This window comes from Prinia subflava, chromosome 5 (genome assembly GCF_021018805.1).
Source record: "Prinia subflava isolate CZ2003 ecotype Zambia chromosome 5, Cam_Psub_1.2, whole genome shotgun sequence".
In the NCBI taxonomy this organism is placed as follows: Eukaryota; Metazoa; Chordata; class Aves; order Passeriformes; family Cisticolidae; genus Prinia; species Prinia subflava.
In genome coordinates this window covers 5,559,934-5,580,142 of record NC_086251.1, presented here as the reverse complement: position 1 = coordinate 5,580,142, position 20,209 = coordinate 5,559,934, and the positions used below count along the sequence as shown (strand labels likewise).

General features: G+C 46.6%; 2 protein-coding genes across 2 annotated transcripts; both read left to right on the top strand.

Annotated features, from left to right (window-relative positions):
* Positions 1 to 69: 69 nt before the first annotated feature.
* Positions 70 to 4,616, top strand: KNSTRN (kinetochore localized astrin (SPAG5) binding protein). The gene is made up of 8 exons (XM_063397761.1): positions 70 to 404; positions 1,329 to 1,461; positions 1,607 to 1,663; positions 1,880 to 1,967; positions 3,007 to 3,127; positions 3,428 to 3,480; positions 3,608 to 3,682; positions 4,247 to 4,616. Exons 1-8 carry the CDS (start codon positions 341 to 343, stop codon positions 4,376 to 4,378), a joined length of 723 nt encoding a protein of 240 aa, XP_063253831.1. The 5' UTR covers positions 70 to 340; the 3' UTR covers positions 4,379 to 4,616.
* A 48-nt stretch (positions 4,617 to 4,664) lies between these two features.
* IVD (isovaleryl-CoA dehydrogenase) lies at positions 4,665 to 20,108 on the top strand. The gene is made up of 12 exons (XM_063397760.1): positions 4,665 to 4,828; positions 7,684 to 7,773; positions 9,055 to 9,106; positions 11,706 to 11,875; positions 13,245 to 13,338; positions 13,591 to 13,727; positions 14,255 to 14,351; positions 15,388 to 15,481; positions 16,598 to 16,679; positions 17,146 to 17,250; positions 17,874 to 17,946; positions 18,055 to 20,108. Exons 1-12 carry the CDS (start codon positions 4,700 to 4,702, stop codon positions 18,186 to 18,188), a joined length of 1,257 nt encoding a protein of 418 aa, XP_063253830.1. The 5' UTR covers positions 4,665 to 4,699; the 3' UTR covers positions 18,189 to 20,108.
* Positions 20,109 to 20,209: the final 101 nt, after the last annotated feature.

Below are 20,209 nucleotides of genomic sequence, written 5' to 3'. Positions count from 1 at the left end.
TCGGGCCTCGAGTGCCCCAATAACGGGGCGAGGCAGAGAGACGCAGTGGAAAGCAGCGAAGGAAGGCAGGAGGGAGCTGCGCTCCGTTGGGGCCTCGCGGGCGGCTGGTGCCCCAGCAATGGCCGCCAACGCCTTCCCTGAGGGAGCGGGCGCGAGGCAGGAAACGGCGCGAAAGAGCCGGGGCGCGAGCGCCCACGCCCTCAGTCCCCACGGGCGCGCGCCACCCCGCCCCGCCCCGCCCCGCGCGCTCGCTGCCCGCGCCGCGCCCCCGCGCATGCGCGGAGCCGCCCAACCGCCCCTGCGCGGTCCAGTTTGAACTCGTGAGGGGAGCGCCGCCGCCATGGACGGACGGCTCTCCCGCATCCCCGTGCCCGGCCGGCTCCAGCGCCCCGAGCCGTCCGCAGGTGAGTGCGGGGCACGGAGGGACACCCGGGGGGCACGGCTGGCGGGGTTCGGCCCGGGGGTGCAGCGGGGCGCCGGCGTTAGGGAGCTCCATCGCTGCCTGGCTACGTGGTGGCTGTTCCAAAATCTAATCAGAAGCTTTATTCCACTGTTTTGTCCCTATTTAGGACTTAACGCTCAGCCTGCTGTGTGTATTCTCCACAGGCTGAAGGCAGCGGCTCATTGATGTGAAAGATGCTTCATTCACAGTCTCTTGCTTTTCTAAATCTTTTTAATGCTTTTTGTAGCATTTTATAAGCGGGAGGCACGCAGGATTAACGTTAAAAACATGGGAGCTGGGCTGTATCGGTGGAAACTCCGCGTTGCTCTAATGTAAATGCGCTCATGAGTGTGTCATTTGAAAAAATACTTAACTTGAGGGAGAAAAGGTAATTCCTAAACCCACTGAGAGAACAAAGCTTTATTTACTCAAACAGTTGTGATTTAAGAGAAACAAACTCTACATAAAAAGGTAGTTTCCTATGCTGTTTTAGTTGCTATTCACTCATATCAAAATACGCAGGTCTCGTAACAGAATTTCACGTGAGCTGTGTTTGTTTTGCTTCCAATATTGAACAACAGCCTTCTGGCAGGATGTCTGCTTGATGCTGAGACCTTCTGATAACACCCCTGTGTTATCATTTCAGACTCTCATTAGTGCTAACCTGGTAATTGTATTTTAACACTGTCTGTACATCTGACTTATTTGTGGCTTATTCTGGACCCTCAGTCCTGGGTAAAACTTGAGGACTGCTCTTAGTTACTTCTACCTTAAAGTCTCCATTCTAGCCAGATGTAACTGCTTTGGATTAAATTAAAGGCTTTAGAGAGCTTAAAGGAGGTTACTTCTAGGCTGTGCTGTTTTCACAGTTGTCTTTTTCTCGCAGAACTGCAAATGACTTTTCCTTCAAAGAGAAAATGCATCAGCAAAGCTCCAGAGCCAGAGTTCAGCAGGGTTCCCAGTCTCAACTTTCCCTCAAACGTTACAGCGGACAGTGTCTTCAAGGCTGCAAACCAAGGGTAAATCAAAGCAAAATACTGATGGATTTATTGGGCAGATTGTCCTAAAGATGGCTCATTTTGCACATCTTGTCAAACCGACAGGCTTGGTGACCTGCAAGGACGTGGTTGTCTTCTGGTAATTGTGTTTTATCTCTCTTTCAAGGTTGCCTAAGTCTGACAAGAGAATGGAAACGGTTTCAAAGAAGACAGTGGCAAGACGGTACGTCCCTCCCGTCCCTGTTAGTTGTCCTCATGCTGTGGTGCTCATCTGTGGAGGGTTGGGATGAGCTCTCACCCGTGTGCAGCTTTCTGCCAGATTTGCTAGTTAAATCTGTTGGTCAGAAACAAAAGCAAATGCCTAAAAAGGGGCATATTTGTGAAATATGTGAAAACTCTGGGGTTTTTGCCCCTGAATCTTTGCTCTTTAACTCCACAGCCCTCTCAGCAGACACCAACTAGAGACAGAGCTAAAAAACAAGAATCAGTTGGTGGAGACACTCAAACAACAACTAGCAAGAGCAGAGGTAAGGATAGGGAGAAAAATAAATACATTGTTGAGTAATTTCTATGTTCTGATCTATACAGGGTCATGTTAAAGGATTATCTTGCTTGTTTTCTTGTCTTTATCAGAATGTCTTTGTATTCTCCTGCAAGTTGTTTTCCCCATCTGCTCAGCTCTGGGGAGGCCAAACTGGGAATATTTTGTCTGGTTCTGGGCTCCTGGTGCAAAAGAGATATGGATGTACTGGACAGAGTCCAAGAAAGGGCCACAGAGATGGTTAAAGGACTGGAGGAAACGTTGAGAGAGCTGGGAATGTTCAGGGACTTCTGTTTCAAACAGATCTGATTTTGTGGAATCAGGTTTAGATTCAGAATTGGCACTCCATTATCCCCTGGCTCTCAGAGGTAACTCTAGGATATGCCTAGTACTACCTCTGTCAGGTACAGCAGGCCCACCTGTAACACACAGCTGTAAAATCTCACTTTATTTTCCAGTTCTCAATCTGTGGGATGATCATTCCTCTTATCTCACAGCTTGATTTTCTTAAGAGCCTCTGAGACTTCCCAAGAGATGTTCCCAGAGCTTCTGACATTATCAGCCAGATCACTCTAATCCACATGCTTATTGATCCTCTTGGAGAATTGCATTCAACTTGGGAGGTTGATCAGCTTATCCAATTGCCTGGTAATATCTGGACTGTGTAGGGAATAATGCTGTGGCTTAAAGACATAAGACACCCCTTTCTTCACAATGTTTATATGCTCCTCAGGGCATGCATTATTTTTATAAATGGGAGGGAGCACAAGAAAAGAGAGAGTAGCCTAAAAGGAATTCCTCCATGATCAGATTTTTCTGGTAATTGCTCTGATGTGTGGATGTATTAATCCTGTCCAGAAGCAGGAGCAAGGACCTGCAACAGCCTCATTTGCTGTGGTGATAGGGACAGAAGGCAAGGTCTGATTCTTGGTGCCAAGCACAGCACTTGTGAAGTTGTTTTTGTCAGTATTGCTAAGAAGAAAATCTTGGAAACTTGCCTCGCTTACAACCTGTGTTAATGGCAGGGCACTGTTAAGTTAAGGGAGTTGAAGAAGGAGAACGAGAGGCTGGTCCACGAAGTTGAGAAGCTCAAGAAAATTCAGGAGACGTGCATGATGATCTTAGAAAGCAGAAACATCAATCCTGGTAAGGAGTTTGCACTTTGCTTACATCCTGGTATTCCTTCTCCAGAATATCTTTTTTCTTCTTTTGTGACTATTCATAAGAAATTTGGACTGTGCTTCCTTTTTTAAGGAGTACTGCTGGAATTCCAGGGTTTGGGGGGGTCTGGGGAATTTTTTTGTGGCTTAAGAGAAAGACCTGCTCCCTGTAGTAGGCCTGAAGAAACTAACTTAATATTTCTTGCTGTAGAAAGTTACTTTGAAAAGCTCTTTGTTCTCAGAGTATATTAGAGGTTCACTAATGCACCTCCTGAATTACTTACAGGTAGCAACATAGAGGAGGAAAAGGAGATGCGTGCTTGTCGGGAAAAGACAACGGTAAGAAAAGCTTGAAATGGGCTTTGAGGGGTCTCCGTGCCCCTGCCCTTCTCTCCTGGTGCTGAAACAGCTGAGATTCACATTTATATGCATCATACTAAAAATAATTTTCCTTTTGACTCTTCAGATGCTAACTAAGAAGGTCTCAGAAGAATTGATGCTATTTTGTCACACAGTTGCGAAAGAGAAGGAGATGCTTGAGGTAAGAGTGACTTAACCAGGCAGAGAGCACCCGGCCCTTAGGGGAAGTTATTTTGCTCCTCCCAATCCTCTTTTCTCCACCTGAACCAGATGAAAACCTGCAGTGTTTCTCTTTTAATGTAAGCAGGCTTGTTAAGGAAACTGTTACTCCCCTTTTAAATGGAAGGATTCACCAGCCTGGTTGTTATTCTGGAAGTCAGAACATTTTGATTTAACTTGGCCACTGTTGCAGAGCAGTGACCCAGCAGTGACCCTGGATAATCTCCGGGAAAACCGAGAGGTGTGCAAGCACGAGTGGCTTCAATAATTACCTATATACAGACCAAAATAGTCATTAAATTGCATCTCTACAATTCTTGATAAGAAGCCCAAGAGCTAAAATATAGCTGTTATAGTAGACTTCCTAAATTTTGGTCATAGATAAATTTACATTTTCCACAAGGAACCAATGTAAAAGAAATCCCAGACTTAGTTTAGGAGGAAGAGCTCAGATGCTTTAGGACTTGGCTTTTCTCTTCCATACTCTGGTGTTAGTAAAACGTGGTGTGCTCTGACTTCTCCACAGACAGCGATGACCAAGTGGAAATCAGTGCAAGAGGAAAACCAGCGTGCCCTGGAGAAGCAGTCCTACTTCCAAGCTCAAATTAAGGAATGCACAGCCATGCTGGAAGCGCTGGGGGAGCTCCTGGCAATGTGAGGCACGAGGACGGACTGGATTTTTGCTTTTTCGCCCCTAGTTCAGTGCTCCCTGTTTGTCAAGCCCAGTTCCCGCGTTCGGTGATCCAAACTCCCCGCGGGTCGCTGCTCCCCGGAGCGGTACGGCCGGACGGGGGGCTGAGGCAGCAGCGATGGCCGCTTAGCCTCGTGTCAGGCGTGCGCCGCTCTGTTCGGTCTCCGGTGTCCGCGGGTTTGGTTTATTAAAGTTGCTGCAAGGACGCGGGTCTCGGGAGGCGGGCGCCGGGGCGGGGCGCGGCGGGGCCGGGCCGCGCCTGCGTGCGGGGCCGGGCGGGCAGCGGCCATGGCGGCGGTGCTGCGGCGGGCGGCGGGCGGGGCGCGGCGCTGGCGGGCGCTGCCGGTGCCGCGGCGCGGCAGCGCGGCGCTGGCGGTGGACGACACGGTGAACGGGCTGAGCGCCGAGCAGCGCCAGGTACGGCCGGGCAGGGCCCCGCGGGGGCGCGGCGGGGCGGGCGGGCGGCGATTGGCCGCGGCCGGGGCGGGCCGCCCAATCCCCGCGGCTCCGGCGGGGGCGCGGCGGCCCCGGGGGCGCGGCCCTGCCCCGGGCTCGGCACGGAACGCCGCCCCGGTTAACCAACGGCCCCTGCGTCCCTTGGGCTGGCGGTGACCGTCAGAAACGTGATCGTCAAAGGAGCGCATTGAGGGGTCACGTCACATCCTCCCCTAAGAAGCGTTGCAGCTGTCCCAGCTTGTTCTCCTGCCCAACTTCAAGATTTAAGATCATTCTTAGAACTTATTGCAGGTTACGGCTTTCCTGCAAGGGGCAACACATTTCTGTTCTGGTGACCAGTGACAGGAACCCAGGGAAAAGCAAGAGCTGCGCAGGGGAGGTTTAGGCTGGATATTGGGAAAAGACTCTTCCCCCAGAGGGTGGTCGGTCACCGGAACAGCTCCCCAGGGAATGGTCACAGCCCCAAGGCTGCCAGAGCTCAAGGAGCATTTGGACAATGCTCTCAGGCACTGGGTGAGATTGTTGGGGTTTCCTGTGCAGGGCAGGGAGTTGGACTTGTTACCGAAAACCTCTGAAAATGATAAGGAAAAAAAAAGACTAACAGTCTTTAGTCTTAGTGAGTAAGGCATTACATTAGTCTTGACCAAGAAGTGTTTGTGTGACCGACAAAGTTCCTCCACACCAACGCAAGACACAAAACTTTCACTTACACATTTTAGCAGACAAAGGAATGAATGTTTATTGGTTCTAAATTGCATCATTCTCTTTATTAATTAGTATTCTGTCCTTTATTTGTTATTGATTTCTCTTCATGATAATCTGGCCCACTTTCTTCAGTCATTTTATAATTTTTTTTCTCAAGTTGAGAGTTTCCAGCTTTCTAGACTTCAGTCAGGAGGGCCTAGGCTTCACGTCTTTGAAGGGCCATAAATGTAAGATCCCAGGTGTCCAATCTTCAGCTCCCTCAGGCTTTGTTTATTGGAGCTTCTCAGGATTAGTTTTAGCAAACTTAAAGCTTCAGTGATTTAATGATCAAAGTATCAATAAGTGTCTGTGAAAAAGAAAAGTAGTACTGACTGCAAGTGGGCATGCTTACAATTAATTAAAACAGCTAATGAAAAATTAGTTAGGAAAGTTAGATCATTTACAACAGAGTGATGAACCTTCCAGCCTGGAATGTTCTGAATCTGTGATCCTTAGCTTTGCCGTGTTCTGTGTGCAACAGCAGCCAAGTCCTGACCACTCCAGATGTATTCCCTTCTGCCCCAGGGCTTGGAGTGAAGGGCAGGCCCTTCCCAGGGCTGCTCCACACAGGCTCCTGCCAGTGAAACACTGGAGCTGCACTTTCCAGATAGTTCTGATGGTGCAAGCACATGGATGTGCAAAATAAACTTACTTGTTCTTCTTTCTTGCCACAAAATTATTCCTTGCCACGTTTGTGTTCGTGTTTATGGCATTATCAGCTTGAACTGACTTTTCTTTGTATTTCTATATTCAGCAGATGTAAAAGAAGGTGTAAAATATTCTTCATGTTCCTGTCTGTCTGGTAGAAATGCTAAAAAAAATATATCAGAAATAATCTTCAGTAACATTGGTGAAACAGTGAATTAAAAGCAATATAACTGTTATAAACTGGCTTAGGGTATCAGGGCTGCCTGAGTCTACCCTCAGTCTCTAATTGATTAAGATTTTTTTATTATGATTTAAAGCTTGTTTTAATTTGTTTTAAGCTCTTTGCTGAAGTATAATGCAGTCAGCTTTGTCACAGTGGAAAGATATCTAATGGCTTTTGGGCTTCTTTTTAAGTTTCTAAATCTAGCAATGGGAAGAAAGCTTGTTTGGTAGTACTGGAATCCAGGGTCTGTGTGACTGTGGAAATTCAACATATCTTCTCAACTCCAAAAAAGAGAATGCTTAGGTTTTGGGGCTCAGAAAAAGGCAGAGGAGTGTGGGCATATTCTGGGTTGTTGCTCCTGCCCCTTATACAGGTTCTGGTTTAACAGCTCAGGGTTTCAGTCTCTGAAATGGTTGCTTCACCAGAATTAATGTGTGGGATTAAAGAAACAAAACAAAACAAAACAAAAAAAAAAAAAAAAAAAAAAAAAAAAAAAAAAAAAAAAAAAAAAATTATTAAACTCTACCATAAGATCCAGACCAAGTTTTTAAATCTTCCTGATAAAGACATTTAAGATACTGTATATATTTTGTTAGTATGCGCATAGACTTCTGTAGCATACATGTATGGAAGTGTTCAGAGTTTAAAATTTAGAAAAATATTTTGTGTTTTTGACACTTGGATCAATGAACATTCCTGGCTCTATCAATTTTCCCCACTGTAGAAAGTAGTAAGGTAGATAATGTAGTTCCAATTTGACACACAAACACGTTTTAATTAGTATCCCTGCTTATTACAGGCATCTGTACATAATTAAATCATGCTGTAAGCAGCTACTGGATGGGGTTAGCACATTATAAACTCAGTTCACCAGCTTCCAAAGTTCCCTGCCCAAAAATGTGCCTGAAACCCCAGTGCAGGCAGGAGTTCAGGAACATTCTCTCGTGTCAGGGTACAATTAAAGTTAAATACTGAGAGGGACTGAAGTACATCAGCTCCTTTTTAAAAGACTAAAGAAATGACCCTTTTATGTGGTATTTCAGCCAGAAACCTGAACCATGGATTTCCTTATGGTCTTGTGCTTCTGGGTTTGGGGTGCTGGAGTGGCCTGGTGAGGGAATGCTGTCAGGATCCAGGAGAAGAGGACAACAACACATTGCTGAGATGTAACGGATGTGTTTTTCCTCCCCTCTTTTCCCAGCTTAGAGAGACCATGACAAAGTTCTGCCAAGAGCATTTGGCTCCAAAGGCCCAACAGATCGACCAGGAAAATGAATTCAAAGGCATGCGGGCAAGTATTTCATGTGTGGTTCTGAGAGCCTCTCTAGGCTTTGATCTCTGCGTTAGTCCAGACAATCCCAAGCCACACCACAGGAACATGTGCATTAACTTTGCAAACTTAAAAGCCACAGAGAAAACCTTTTTTTGATTTCCTGTTTTATCATTTGTTACCAACTTTCAGCACGCTGGGGCAGAACCCAGCGATAATAGTCATAATAAAGATTGATAATGGTCTCGTTTGGATTCTTATCATGGGATTTCTGCCTGGCTGTTCTGGCTCCTTCCCCAGCATGTGCTTTGTATACTCCTGGCTCAGTCCCTTTCTTGGACATGAATTTCCTCTCAGATTTGCTGTGAAAATGTTGTGTGCAAATGCTGAAAGGTGGAGTTTGACTGTTGAGCTGAAACTTGCCTTTCTAATAAACCCAACAAACTCTGTGCCACAGGGTGCTTTGATTGATGGAAATGAGAGATCTCACTATGGGTTTTTAGAAGCTCCGCAAGACTCAAAAAGCTCTAAAACATCTGCCAGGATTTCCCAGAGCTCTGATGTTGACATTTCCAGGGATGTATGTGCAGCTTTGAAGTGAAGTGTATAAGTTTAGCCTGGCTTTCCAGATGTCGTCCAGAGCTGTTGTATGATACTTTTTTAAGTCTCTGGAGATATTCCCTGATAATTATTGCTGGACACCGAGGCCACGTGAGGAGCACTCACCTATGTGTCCACCACAAAGCAGAGGAAAGGAGCAGCAGGGAGATGGTGCCACCAGGACATGTGTGGGCCTCCGTGGTGACAACATCCTTTGCCACTGCATTTTGTCATGGTTGTAACATTCCCATTTTTTTAGTCTCCGCCAAGGAGGCTTCTTTAGCTTTAGCTGCCAACTCCTCTTTTACTGGAAGAGTACCAGCTCCTACCAACACTTCATATTTCCAGAATTTTGGTAATGGATAATTTAGTATTACTATTACACAAACATTTTCCTTAGGGTGGGCAAAGAGTTAAATCTTAGGAGGTGTCCTTCCAGAGTTAAATTTAGGCATGTGAATTTTCCCTGAATTCCACAAACTCCTCCCATGTGTAGCTTAACTAGTGTCCTTAAATCTGTGTGGTTTCTCGCTTCTGAGGACAGAGCTTCACGGCGGGAGGAACAGGTATTAGAGTGGTATTTGCCTCATTCTTGTGATATCTCACAGATAAACAGACGTGTCCAGTGAATTACCTGGGGGAACTCGTTATGCTGATGCCCAGACTGCCAGTTTGGGCTGATTGCTTGTTTTGTATTCATAGGATTTTTGGAAGAAACTGGGAGAACTGGGAGTTCTGGGGATCACAGCCCCTGGTAAGTCTTTTCCGATCTTTTACCTTCTGATGGATAATTCCTCAAACGAAAGAGAGACTGCTGAAACTCTCACTTTCCAGTTCACAACAGCCTTGTCTGTCATGTGGCATCCATTTTGTCTTATCTTTGTGTTTTAAAAAACTCTTTTGCAACTGTTTTTCTTCTTCTCTGACTTTGACTCCTTTTTCCTTATTAGACAAAATGCCTTTCACAGTTTAAAAGCACTGCTCAGAAATGGTTTCTCCAGATGTAACATATGTAGCTCAAACATATTTATGCCTTACTAACGCGAAGCAAGTTTTGAAGGAGGAGAGCTAGAGATAAAAGTGTCCCAGAACAAATATCCAACTGTAATGGGAGAAGTTAAAGGGTCTGAAATAATGCCCTGAAAAGCTGTGATAACTAATGGGGAGCTGACCACAGCCAACCAGTCAGAAAAAAAATCAGGGGAAATCTTATTCAGCCCTGCGCAGGTTAGTGAAAAGTGTTGTGATGAGTGGGATTGTGCTGAATGCACCAAGGGTAATGAGGAGAAGCCCTTAGTGGAGAAAAGCAGCTGATGGGGCCTTTCTTTCCCCATGGAAGAGTCTGTTTTCTAGATGTGGCTGTGCAAAGGCTCTGCAGAATCCAGCTGAATAGCAATGCGTCGGAATAATGCCTCCGCCGCGCTTTCAGTGCTGAAAGATTCTGCATTTCTGCTTTCTCTCTCTCTTCTCTTCCCCATTTACTGCTGCTCCTGTTTTTCCTCACTCTTACCTTCTTTCTTCTTTGATGTTGTGCCTGAGGCTTACAGCAGTTTCCCACACTATAAATAAGCCATCCCTTCGTGAGTCCTGTCCCTCTTGATTTCCTCAAAGGTTTACCTCTAAAATCTTCCTACACCCGGGATTTTTTCGCTTTATTTTGGATTGTGGAGTTGGTGTCTCTTTATTGATGCTAGTTTTGTTGGAGGAGACTGGGATTTAGGATGTGAAGATCGTGTGGAATCTTAGGAGAGTGTACACAATTAAATGGCATGTTAGGACATCAGTGCATGAAGTCCATTAAGGGAACATTTTGAATAACAGTGCTGTTTGTTTCCTTCCTAAAACTAAGATATCTGTGGTGTTTGTAATTTTCCATTCATTTTATAAAGTGCAAAGTGAAGAAATGTAAATTGTAATTTCCATGGAATGATAATACAGGCATGTCATATACAAAGAGTAGCTTTGAAAGCGCAGCATCATTCACACCATGGTTTGTGTTATATGAGGAGGCATCTGGCAGGATCATTTTTGTGTTCCTCTTGCAGTGCAAAGCAATCCTGGATTTATACTGCTCACAGTTACCTCCTCACCTTTCTTGAGGCAAAAGCACCAAACCCAGCCATTAAATAGGAATTAATTAAAAACCCTCTTGTTTTGGCATACTTGAGAAATTGTTAAGCCCATCTTTTAGGATACTGATAGCAAACCCCTAAACTTGGGTTCATGGTAGAGAGAGAAGATTTTAGAGGATAAAGGGCCCTGCAGACAAAAGGCAGGAGCCAAAATGAGGGACATGAGAGGAAAGGCTGTGTGTGATGCCAGTGGCTGTGGTGTTAATTTGAGGAATTTGGGACAGCAGCCCCCTGAAGCTGTGCTCTTTGGTCACTGTGAGCACACGCAGAGATTTGCTCTTACCCTTGTTGCTCTTGCTTGCAGCCTCCACGTTGATGATGAGTAAGTGCTCCCAGCTTTTCTCCCCAGCTGATTCTCAGCATTCATGTCCTGTTGTAGTGCTTCTCTTAGGAGTAAAACCACTTGCTTCCTACCTGGAGAAGGCAGCTTTTAGGTTGGGGAGTGACTGTAATTTGTGTATATATAAACACGTTTAGAGGTACTTGTGTGTATATTTATGTAGGCCGTTAAGCATTTCTCAGCCTTCTCTCTTTACCTGCCTTCTCTCTCCCTGTTCTACTCTGTGACTTTATTCTTTACAATTAATTTTAGGCTCAACTCCATAAGCCTAGCTGGGCTCCCAGTGCTGCTCTGTCTTGCTCCATCCTCTCTTGAAATCTATGTGCTTGTCACTGATGAATTCCATTTACGGATCGTTCTCCTTCTTAGTCGGGCACTCATCAAAATTCTGCTGTCCTGCACATTTGTGGGCTTAGAAAAGTCCTTAGTGCCACATTTCTGAGCAGTTTGATAATTCCTCACTTGTTTAGGGGCAAACATCCATGGATTTTACAAACCTTGCCTGTGTTGCTTTGTTCTCACCTTAAGGAGGTTGCAACTCGGTGATTTAATCTTTGTGATAATACTAAGGTTGATAAGAAGGAGTCATTATTGTGCAACGTCAGTAGCATGTTCAAGATATGTCCTTGTGCATGTCCTATGTACAAACTCTGTTATACAAGTCAATTATGGATTATGCTGAAGACAAAATATCCCTGTGACTTTGAGATGAGAAAACTGAAATTCAGAGAGGATGGAGAAAGTCAGAAGTACCCAGCTCAGGGCTGGCAACAGCCAAACCCAAAACCATTCCAACTGTCTTGGATCTCACTGGACACTGAGCCCAGCCCCAGGATCTTGTGCACATGGTGGGTAACGTGATCTTTCTCCTCCCTTCCCAGCGGAGTACGGTGGATCTGCCCTGGGATACCTGGACCACGTGGTGGTGATGGAGGAGATCTCCCGTGCGTCGGCGTCCGTGGGGCTCAGTTACGGGGCCCACTCCAACCTGTGCATCAACCAGCTGGTGCGCAATGGCAACGAGGCCCAGAAGCACAAGTACCTGCCCAAGGTGTGTGGCTGGAGCAGGGGCAGCACTGGAAAGCATTGGGTGCTGCCTGCAAGCAGATTTCAGTGACCAAAGATGAGGAAATACTGAATTTACCAAACTTGCCCTTCTCTAGCGTGTCAATTTTTGTCCTTTTAATCCATATTGATCTCATCACATGCTCAGGTCCTTGTCTGCAGGCAGCACAGCACAGCTCTGGAGGTGTGTTACTAAGGGAGGCTTTGAGGTGACACTGGAGAATATATTCTTTCAAATTCCCAAATCATTTTGATATCTCTGAATGGAAGTCCCTGCTTTCCTATTTTATCTTCTCTATTCCTCACTGCCCAAATGCTTCGTTTGGCTGTTAATTAACTACATGTGAAACTTCATCATCACTTGAGGCATTGATGTTGTAACTCAGAAGTGCATTAATTAGATTTTTAAATGCATGTAAAAACAATGAGCACATTGAATCCCAGCTACTGAGATTATCAGTGAAATTATCAGCACAAGAAACTTGATTTAAATGACATGGAAAGTACAGTGTCACTTCCTCAAAGCACCATGCAGCCTGCAAATGTGTAACCCCGAGTTGTCCTTTCTCAGGTGTATTTTCATGCTTCGTTCTCTCCCTTTCAATGAGATGTGAAGTCACTTCACCTCTGACTTGTTTTGGCTCCTGACAGAGCATTTAAAGGTGCTTAACTAGATTTGAGCACTTCTTGGGGACTTCTGTAGCAAGACACTGATGGATTGAATTGGTTGAACATATTTTAAGCATCAAGTCTGCTTTTTTTAAAAAAAAGTAGAGATCAAAAGATAAGATGGATGAAAGTACACAGGGAGGAAAAAATAAGGCAAGGAGAAAAGGGCAGGATGAAATAACAGTGAAGTGGAAGCAACAACTCTGCCAGAGCAGGCACAGGAGGAGGGTCCATCTGCTGCTGTGGGGTGAGTGTGGGGGGAGAACATTGCAGAGAACTTTCTCATCCCTTTTCACCCCTTTTTTGGTCTCTTGTGTTCACCAGCTCCTGTTTGTGTAAAAGGGCAGCAGAAAGCCCAGGCAGGAGCTGGGGACAGGCATATGGCTGCCCGCATGGTTCCTTGGCACCTTCCCCATGTGTTGTGCAAGCAGGGCTGTGCTTGTCTAGCTCAGACAGAGCTGAGTCACCCTTCTCATCCCACTGGGATTTGGTTCTGTTCCCTCAGCGCAGCACAAGGGAGCTCCTTGCTCAGGCTGTGCCGGAAACAGCAGCTCTCGTTTGAGTTCTTGCAGTGAACAGCAGCTGTGGAGGTTCAGTGCAGGAAAACAGGTGGAGGGGGGCTAAGGGGGGAACACAAAAAATGCTGCTGGTCTTCATCTTTTGCTAATATTTGTCTTTTCTTCCAGCTAATCAGCGGGGAGCACATTGGAGCCTTAGCCATGAGCGAGCCAAATTCTGGCTCTGATGTGGTGTCCATGAAGCTGAAAGCAGACAAAAAAGGTAAAGCCTGTACTGTGCTGCCCAGGGAGGTGCTGGAGGCCCTTTCCCTGGAGGTGTTCAGAGAACATTTGGCCATGGCACTCAGTGCTCTGGTCTGGTTCACAAGATGGTGATGGGCCAAAGGTTTGACTCAACGATCTTGCAGCTCTTTTCCAACCTGAGTAATCCTGGGAAGCCTGTTTAGGGAATAAATTGAGTGGGAGTACCAGTGTTGGTGTCTAGAGCTAACAGATTTCATCCCCTGCCTTGCAGGAGACTACTTTGTTTTGAATGGGAACAAATTCTGGATCACCAACGGGCCGGACGCCGACGTTCTCATCGTCTATGCCAAAACTGACGTGAACGCCGTCCCGGCCTCCCGAGGCATAACCGCCTTCATCGTGGAGAGGGTAGGCCTAAAACCCCATCCCCACAGGGTTTTAGAGCAGAATCCTTCATCCTAACTGCCTCGTTTGGAGGTCAGCTCGTTTTCCTTTCATAACTGCCAGCCTCTTCTTTAAAGACAAACTACTTTCTGCCTTTTAGGCAGGAAAGGAACCTTTAAGAAAATAAAATCTGAGATCAGTAAACCTTCTGATGGACCTAATTTCATTATTAGAATAGTTCAGTTTCTGGCAGAGCTTCCAACCTTTGCTGTAGGAGAGCCTGTGTTGGCAGCTCTCCAAATAATTTATTTATTTGCTGTTTATGTGCATTAGAAAATGGGTGCACAGGGTTCATATGTGTGTGCTTCTCTGTCCATTTGGTTTCTCTGCACTTGCATTTAGAGCTGATCTTGTTCTTAGATCACTTTATCTCCCTCCTGGCACCCTACACATGTTCCTGTGGTGAGGGGAATTTCACAGATCTCTCATGATTTTCTTTAGTCTGTCAGAACTGAGTTGTGAAATGTATTTTTACTGCCTTGACTTTGCAGGGAATGCCAGGTTTCAGGACAGCCCAGAAGCTGGATAAGCTGGGAATGAGAGGGTCTAATACCTGTGAATTGATCTTTGAAGACTGCAAGGTCCCTGGTGAGTTGGGTTCAAGTCATGGTGGTTTCCTGTATTCTTGATCAGATAAATTGGATCACTAATTACACACGTGTTCAGCCTGTGACCTGGTGAGCTTTGTAGATGCTTATCTGTAGCCTTTGAAGGGAGATGGTGGAACTGGAAAAATGCAATCTGCTGGATTGCAGGGAAGGAACACGTCGTTTGTTAGGTCACTGCTCTTTCACCATCATGGACCTTGTTCTTAACCACTGCTTCTCCAAAGCTTTGCTGGGACTTTCCAAGAAACTTGTTTCCATTAGAGTTCCTGTCTTGTATGGAGGTGAGCTACTTTGCCCTGAAGGTTTTTTCACTGGAGATTCTCTAACAGGCTGTTCTAACATTTCTGAGTTCTTTTGGGGCCAGGGCCTAAAAATGGACATCCTTTCTCCTGTTAGTTAGTACAGCAGAGGCCTCTGTAATAGCAGTATTTGTTATTCCAGTGGCTATTTTTGTTGATAGAAAAATTCCAGCCTTTCTAGAGCAAACGGAGATGATGTCTTATCCAGAATCATAGAAGTCCTATGAGCATGGAGCTCTCCTGCTCCCCATATATGCCTTCAAAAGCTCAAGGGGAAGAGTTTCAGCTGAAATCTAACATTTCTAACTGTATTGGATCCCTCCACCCTGAAATCATAAAGGCCAGTGCCCCAGTGCTCTGATCCAGGAGTTATCCACAGGGAACAGCATGTTCTCGTGGAAAGAGGATGATGACATGGAGAAGCACATCACTGCAGTGTTGGAAGTGAATGCACTTGGCACTCTGGCCATTAATGCTCCTTCTGATATTTGGCTTTGGAAGCTGAAACAGTTTTTTCCAGGAAATTGTTCAGGCTATTTAGTCATTTTTCATAGAATCCCAGGATGGTTTGGGCTGGGAGGAACCTTAAGTTCGTCCAGTCCCACCCCCTGCCATGGGCAGGGACACCTCCCACTGGCACAGGCTGCTCCTCCCCACAGTGAGCAGCTTGTCTGAGTTTTGCACATAAATAAATCACTTTTCCTTTGCTCTTTGCAGCTGAAAATGTCTTGGGGACACTGAGCAAAGGAGTCTACGTTCTGATGAGTGGATTGGACCTGGAGAGGCTCGTGCTCTCCGGAGGCCCCCTGGGGTAAGGGTTTGTTATCTTTTATAGGTTGTAAGGCCAGAAGGGTCCTTAGGGATCACCAAGCGTTGTGGGATCCCGTGGGGACTGCAGCTCTTGGTGGGATGGATCCTGGATGGAGAATTGGGTTACTGGGGCAGCAGAAGAAGAGAGGCTGGGTCAGATGTGGGAAGGAAGAAGGTGCAAGGCGATCTGTGGCTGCTGGGTGTTCCCAGCAGAGAACTCCAGCACAGCTGCTCCACAGGACTCTCCTGGCAGTGTTCAGGGCCCTCTCTGCAGCTCCCACTCACTCAAATGTGCTTTGCCTCATCCTTGAGGTCTCAGCTCCTCAAGCAGTGGTTTTCCAATGTGAAAGCATCTCTGTGGAGCCCCCTGTGAGAGACAAGGGATGGGAGAAGCAATGCCAGAAAGAATGTTTGCAAGTCTGCCTGCCAGTGTCCACTGACCCTCCAGGCTTTGAAAATGATCAGTCTTGATAAAAAAATTTCCAGAGATATAAATCTGCTTCAGACCCCAGTTCCTGGCTTGTGTATCCCTACATTATTAATCAGGGAATAACCAGTTAATTTGTGTTATCAGTTCCTCAGAATCTAACACACGATCCAGAGACTCACAGACTTGTTTATTTTTCATTTGTTCAATCCTTAAGCTCCCCAGTAATTATTGGCACCACACAGTCCTTTTGGACTCCCGAGTGGTCTCTATGGACTAATCCTCTTGTGGAAAGACCAACTTCCACAGTGCGGGAGGAGGATTTTATCCCCTCCTTGTTCTTACCTGTGCTTTTTTTTTTATGGTATTGGCTGGTACTCCTTGAGTTGAGGGGTTCTGGAGATAAGAGGCAGCATGAACAGTCCTGGCTGTGGTTGTGAGAAAGCTCTTCAAATCTCAGTCCCCTGAATTTAAAACTCAGACCTTCCCACAGGATGTCACAAATGAGCACTGGGGAAAAATATGGCATCTTTGGATTTTATTCTTGGCTTTGTGTGAGTGGAGCTGTAGGAAGACAGCAGGAAATCACTTTAGCTATGAGAACCTTTTTGCCTTGGGTTATGCTTCCAAAGTTTAAAGCATTATTAATTCATAGTTCTGCTGTTTCCCTTTTCTCTCTGCTCTTCTTAGGCTCATGCAAGCTGTCCTCGACCATGCAATTCCATACCTGCATGTCAGAGAAGCATTTGGACAGAAAATTGGTCACTTCCAGGTGAGGCAGAAAAGGAATTGGGAATTTTTGTTCACTTTTCTCTTTAAAACTGGGAAGACTGAGAGCTTTGTTGTGGTGGGGGCTTTGCATGAAGAAGCTCACCTGCTATTTATACTGGGGCTGCATGATGTGATAATGAGCAGCCAGTGCTACTGAAAGGTTCCTGCTCATGGCAAAGGGATGGAACTGGATGAACTTTAAGTCCCTTCCAACTCAATGAATCCTGGGATTCTGTGATGTGGTGAGAAGGTGGAAAGACCTCTGAGCCTGCTGCCCTGAGATCCCTGTTGGTGGGTGAGGGACTGTGGCTGATATCAAGGGGTCTGTGAATTAACAGAACCTGCAGCTCCCTCGTGTCTGCTAAGTCCCTGTCTCCTCCCATGTCTAGTTTCTCTGAGGTGTTTTGGGGAACAGGAGGTCCCCTTCACTCGTGTTAATTAACGTCCCTTGTCTTCGGGCCGTGCAGCTCATGCAGGGCAAGATGGCAGACATGTACACGCGGCTCATGGCCTGCCGGCAGTACGTCTACAACGTGGCCAAAGCCTGTGACCAGGGCCACTTCAACGCCAAGGTGAGCTCACCTGCCTGGGCTGTGTGTCCTGGGGAAATTCCTCCAGTCCCAGGCCTCAGCTGGGGGAGCCCCTGTACAGTGAGTCCCCACAGCCCAAAGGGTGGTTTTTTCACACCCGGAATACCTTTCTTCACTCACAAATAAAAGCAAGCCTCCTTCTACAAGGCAAGAGATTAGCAGCATCAGTAGGTGTTTATTGGAAGCCCAGACAGATGTCCTGGCTGTTGTAAAGGCTGTAGCACTTGTTAGAGGTGTTGTCACCTGCACCTGTCACCACGCCTCTTAGAGGAGGATGTTGAGTGAGAGCACAGAGCTCTGCATCCCAAAGCAAATCATGCTGGTCTCCTGAGGGATTGATGGGCCTTTGTGAGAGAGCCAGCTTCTCTGGTGCACTTGTTATTTTTTTCCTTCTTCTGTCTTCACTCGCAAATAAAAGCAAGGTGTGTGGTTTTTACAGACCTGCTGTGAGTGTTCTGTAGTAACAGGGACACTGCTGGAGCTCCCTGTGCTCTGTGATCAAGCAGCTCAGGGTTCTTAGCAGGTGTCTGTGGGTTGATGGCAGCGTGAGGGACTGGAGACAGGCAGGCACCTTTCCTGACTGTCCCGTGGTGACTGTCCCGTAGGACTGCGCCGGAGTGATCCTGTACTCAGCAGAGTGTGCAACACAGGTGGCCCTGGATGGCATCCAGTGCCTGGGTGAGTCACTGACAGCTGGACAGAGCCAAGCACAGCGCAAGAGCATTTCCCACCCTCAGCCCTGAAACGGGGGACAGGGAGTGAATTGTGGCTTTTTTTGCGTGGCAGGTGGGAACGGTTACATCAACGACTACCCCATGGGGCGCTTCCTGCGCGACGCCAAGCTCTACGAGATCGGGGCGGGCACCAGCGAGGTGCGCAGGCTCGTCATCGGCAGGGCCTTCAACACCGCCTTCAAGTAGCGCCGCCGGCGCCAAGGCAGCGCCGCGACCACCGCGAGGCCTTGACCGCGAGGCTGGAGCGCACAACTCGGCTTCTTCCTGCCTGCCGTGCCGGCATCGTCGCTTGTGGAGCCCCGTCCGCCTGCTCTGGGAACAGATCCTGCTGAACTGGGCTTGGACAACATGAATCAGAGGGCACATGGGAGGAGAAGTGTTTTTTCTCTTTTGTGGTCATCCTGATTCGCGGTGTTCGTGAGCTGTTGATTCTCAGCTTTGCTGGGCAGAGGTTCATCCCCCCACCAGGCAAGGGGTGTTTAGCCACTTCTGCTCACAGAAAGTCAACCCAAACCCACCAAAACAGACAATGAGGGAACAACTTTGTTCTTTCCAAAAAGCCCTGAGTGCCATTAAACAGTTAGGATTTAGCATATTGCCATTGGAAGGTGAAACTTCCTGCTGTGACCTTCCAATGGGATTAATACCTTCCATTTTGGGAACTTGACACCAACCACATTGTGGGGTTGCTGTCGTGAACGCTTAAAATCATCTGTGCGCAAGCAGCGTTTTAGGTGCTGATTCCTAAAACCTCCTTAAATCCCATGTGTGTTCCTTTGCAGAATTCCTTTCCTATTTGCAGAAATCCTTTCCTGTTCTGGCTGCTTCTGGAGTTATTTGGGTGCAGGCCTGAGTCCTTGCTGTGCTGACTGACTGCTCCCACCAGGTCATTCTCTCAGAGTTGTCACCATCCATCACTCTGGGGACAGTTAACACATCAGAGCTGTGTTGTGACACCCATGAGTGAAGCAGGCAGAAAGAGCTGACTTCTTTGGGGTTTGGTTCCCTCTGAAGGTTGTTGTTTTGGCCAAGCCTGTCCTCACACTCCAATTCCAGGCAGCTGAGCAATGTGTTTGTGAGTGATCTCAGTGCATCTTGTGTCCAGCAAATCGGGGCTTAACCAGCTTTTTAAAGGAAATTGCACAGCGTCCTGCCAGCCTTTAAGTGTGAATCACAAATCGAAATGGGCTCCTGGAAATGTGATTGAACAGTTAATTAAACAGTTGCCATGTAGGCAGCTCCTAGCAGTTTTAACAAAACTCACCTTCAACTCTGTATTTTTGTTTTGTTGTAGTTGACTCCTGTCTATACCAGGTGACAGTAGACTAACACAGAATTTTAAAATGCCACGGATGGAGGATAGTTTGTTTTCCTGAATTACCAGGTATGTCACCAAGAGTTTGTAAAAGTCAAAAAGAGCCAGAAAGTAGCACTTTCCTCCAAAGCTTCATATTTATGCACCCTCAGTGGGTGGCTGTCACTCAGGAAGTGTCCCAGGGTTTAATTTTCAGCTGAAATATCTGCATAGAGGGTGGACAGAGGTGCTTTGTCAGGAATATTTTGTTGAGCTATATCTGAAAATGCTGTGGAAGTGAATCTTGAGGTGCACTTCATACGGGAAATACTCAGTGCATTGCTGTCCACGGATATAAGAATTTAGTTATGTGACCAGACATTTATATTTATCACAAAATGATTCCTGGATCACTGTTAAGATCCATTCCTGCCAGAGGAACTTTTCTAGGGAGTGTTAAAGCCATGACAGGATGGTGTGAGATTCAAATTGTTAAAAATAGGTTTTCTAAGGTGGAAGGAACCCAGAGATTTTTAAACCTGTCCTTCAGCACAGAAGAGGTCTGGTTTTAATACACATAATAAATAATGCCTTCACTTTCCAGGCTGATCAGCACCTTGGAGTTGAAGGTAAAATGAATCAATATCTAACAAATCTTGGGACAGGGGCAGGGACAGATTCATAAATCCTCAGCAGGGTTGTGTTTCTCAAATATCACTCCCACAGCCTTGGGAAAGGGATGGGAGATCTTTTTTGCGGGGAAAAGAGGGTTAATCTTTATACTATACTAATAAAAGAAGCTTTTGCTGTGGGCTGTGCTCTTCGGGGAGCAGAGGGGAGGTGCAGGCTCTGGTACCCACCAAAGCACATCCAGGCTGGCAGCTAGCAGCAACAGTGTTGCTTTCCCTGCCTA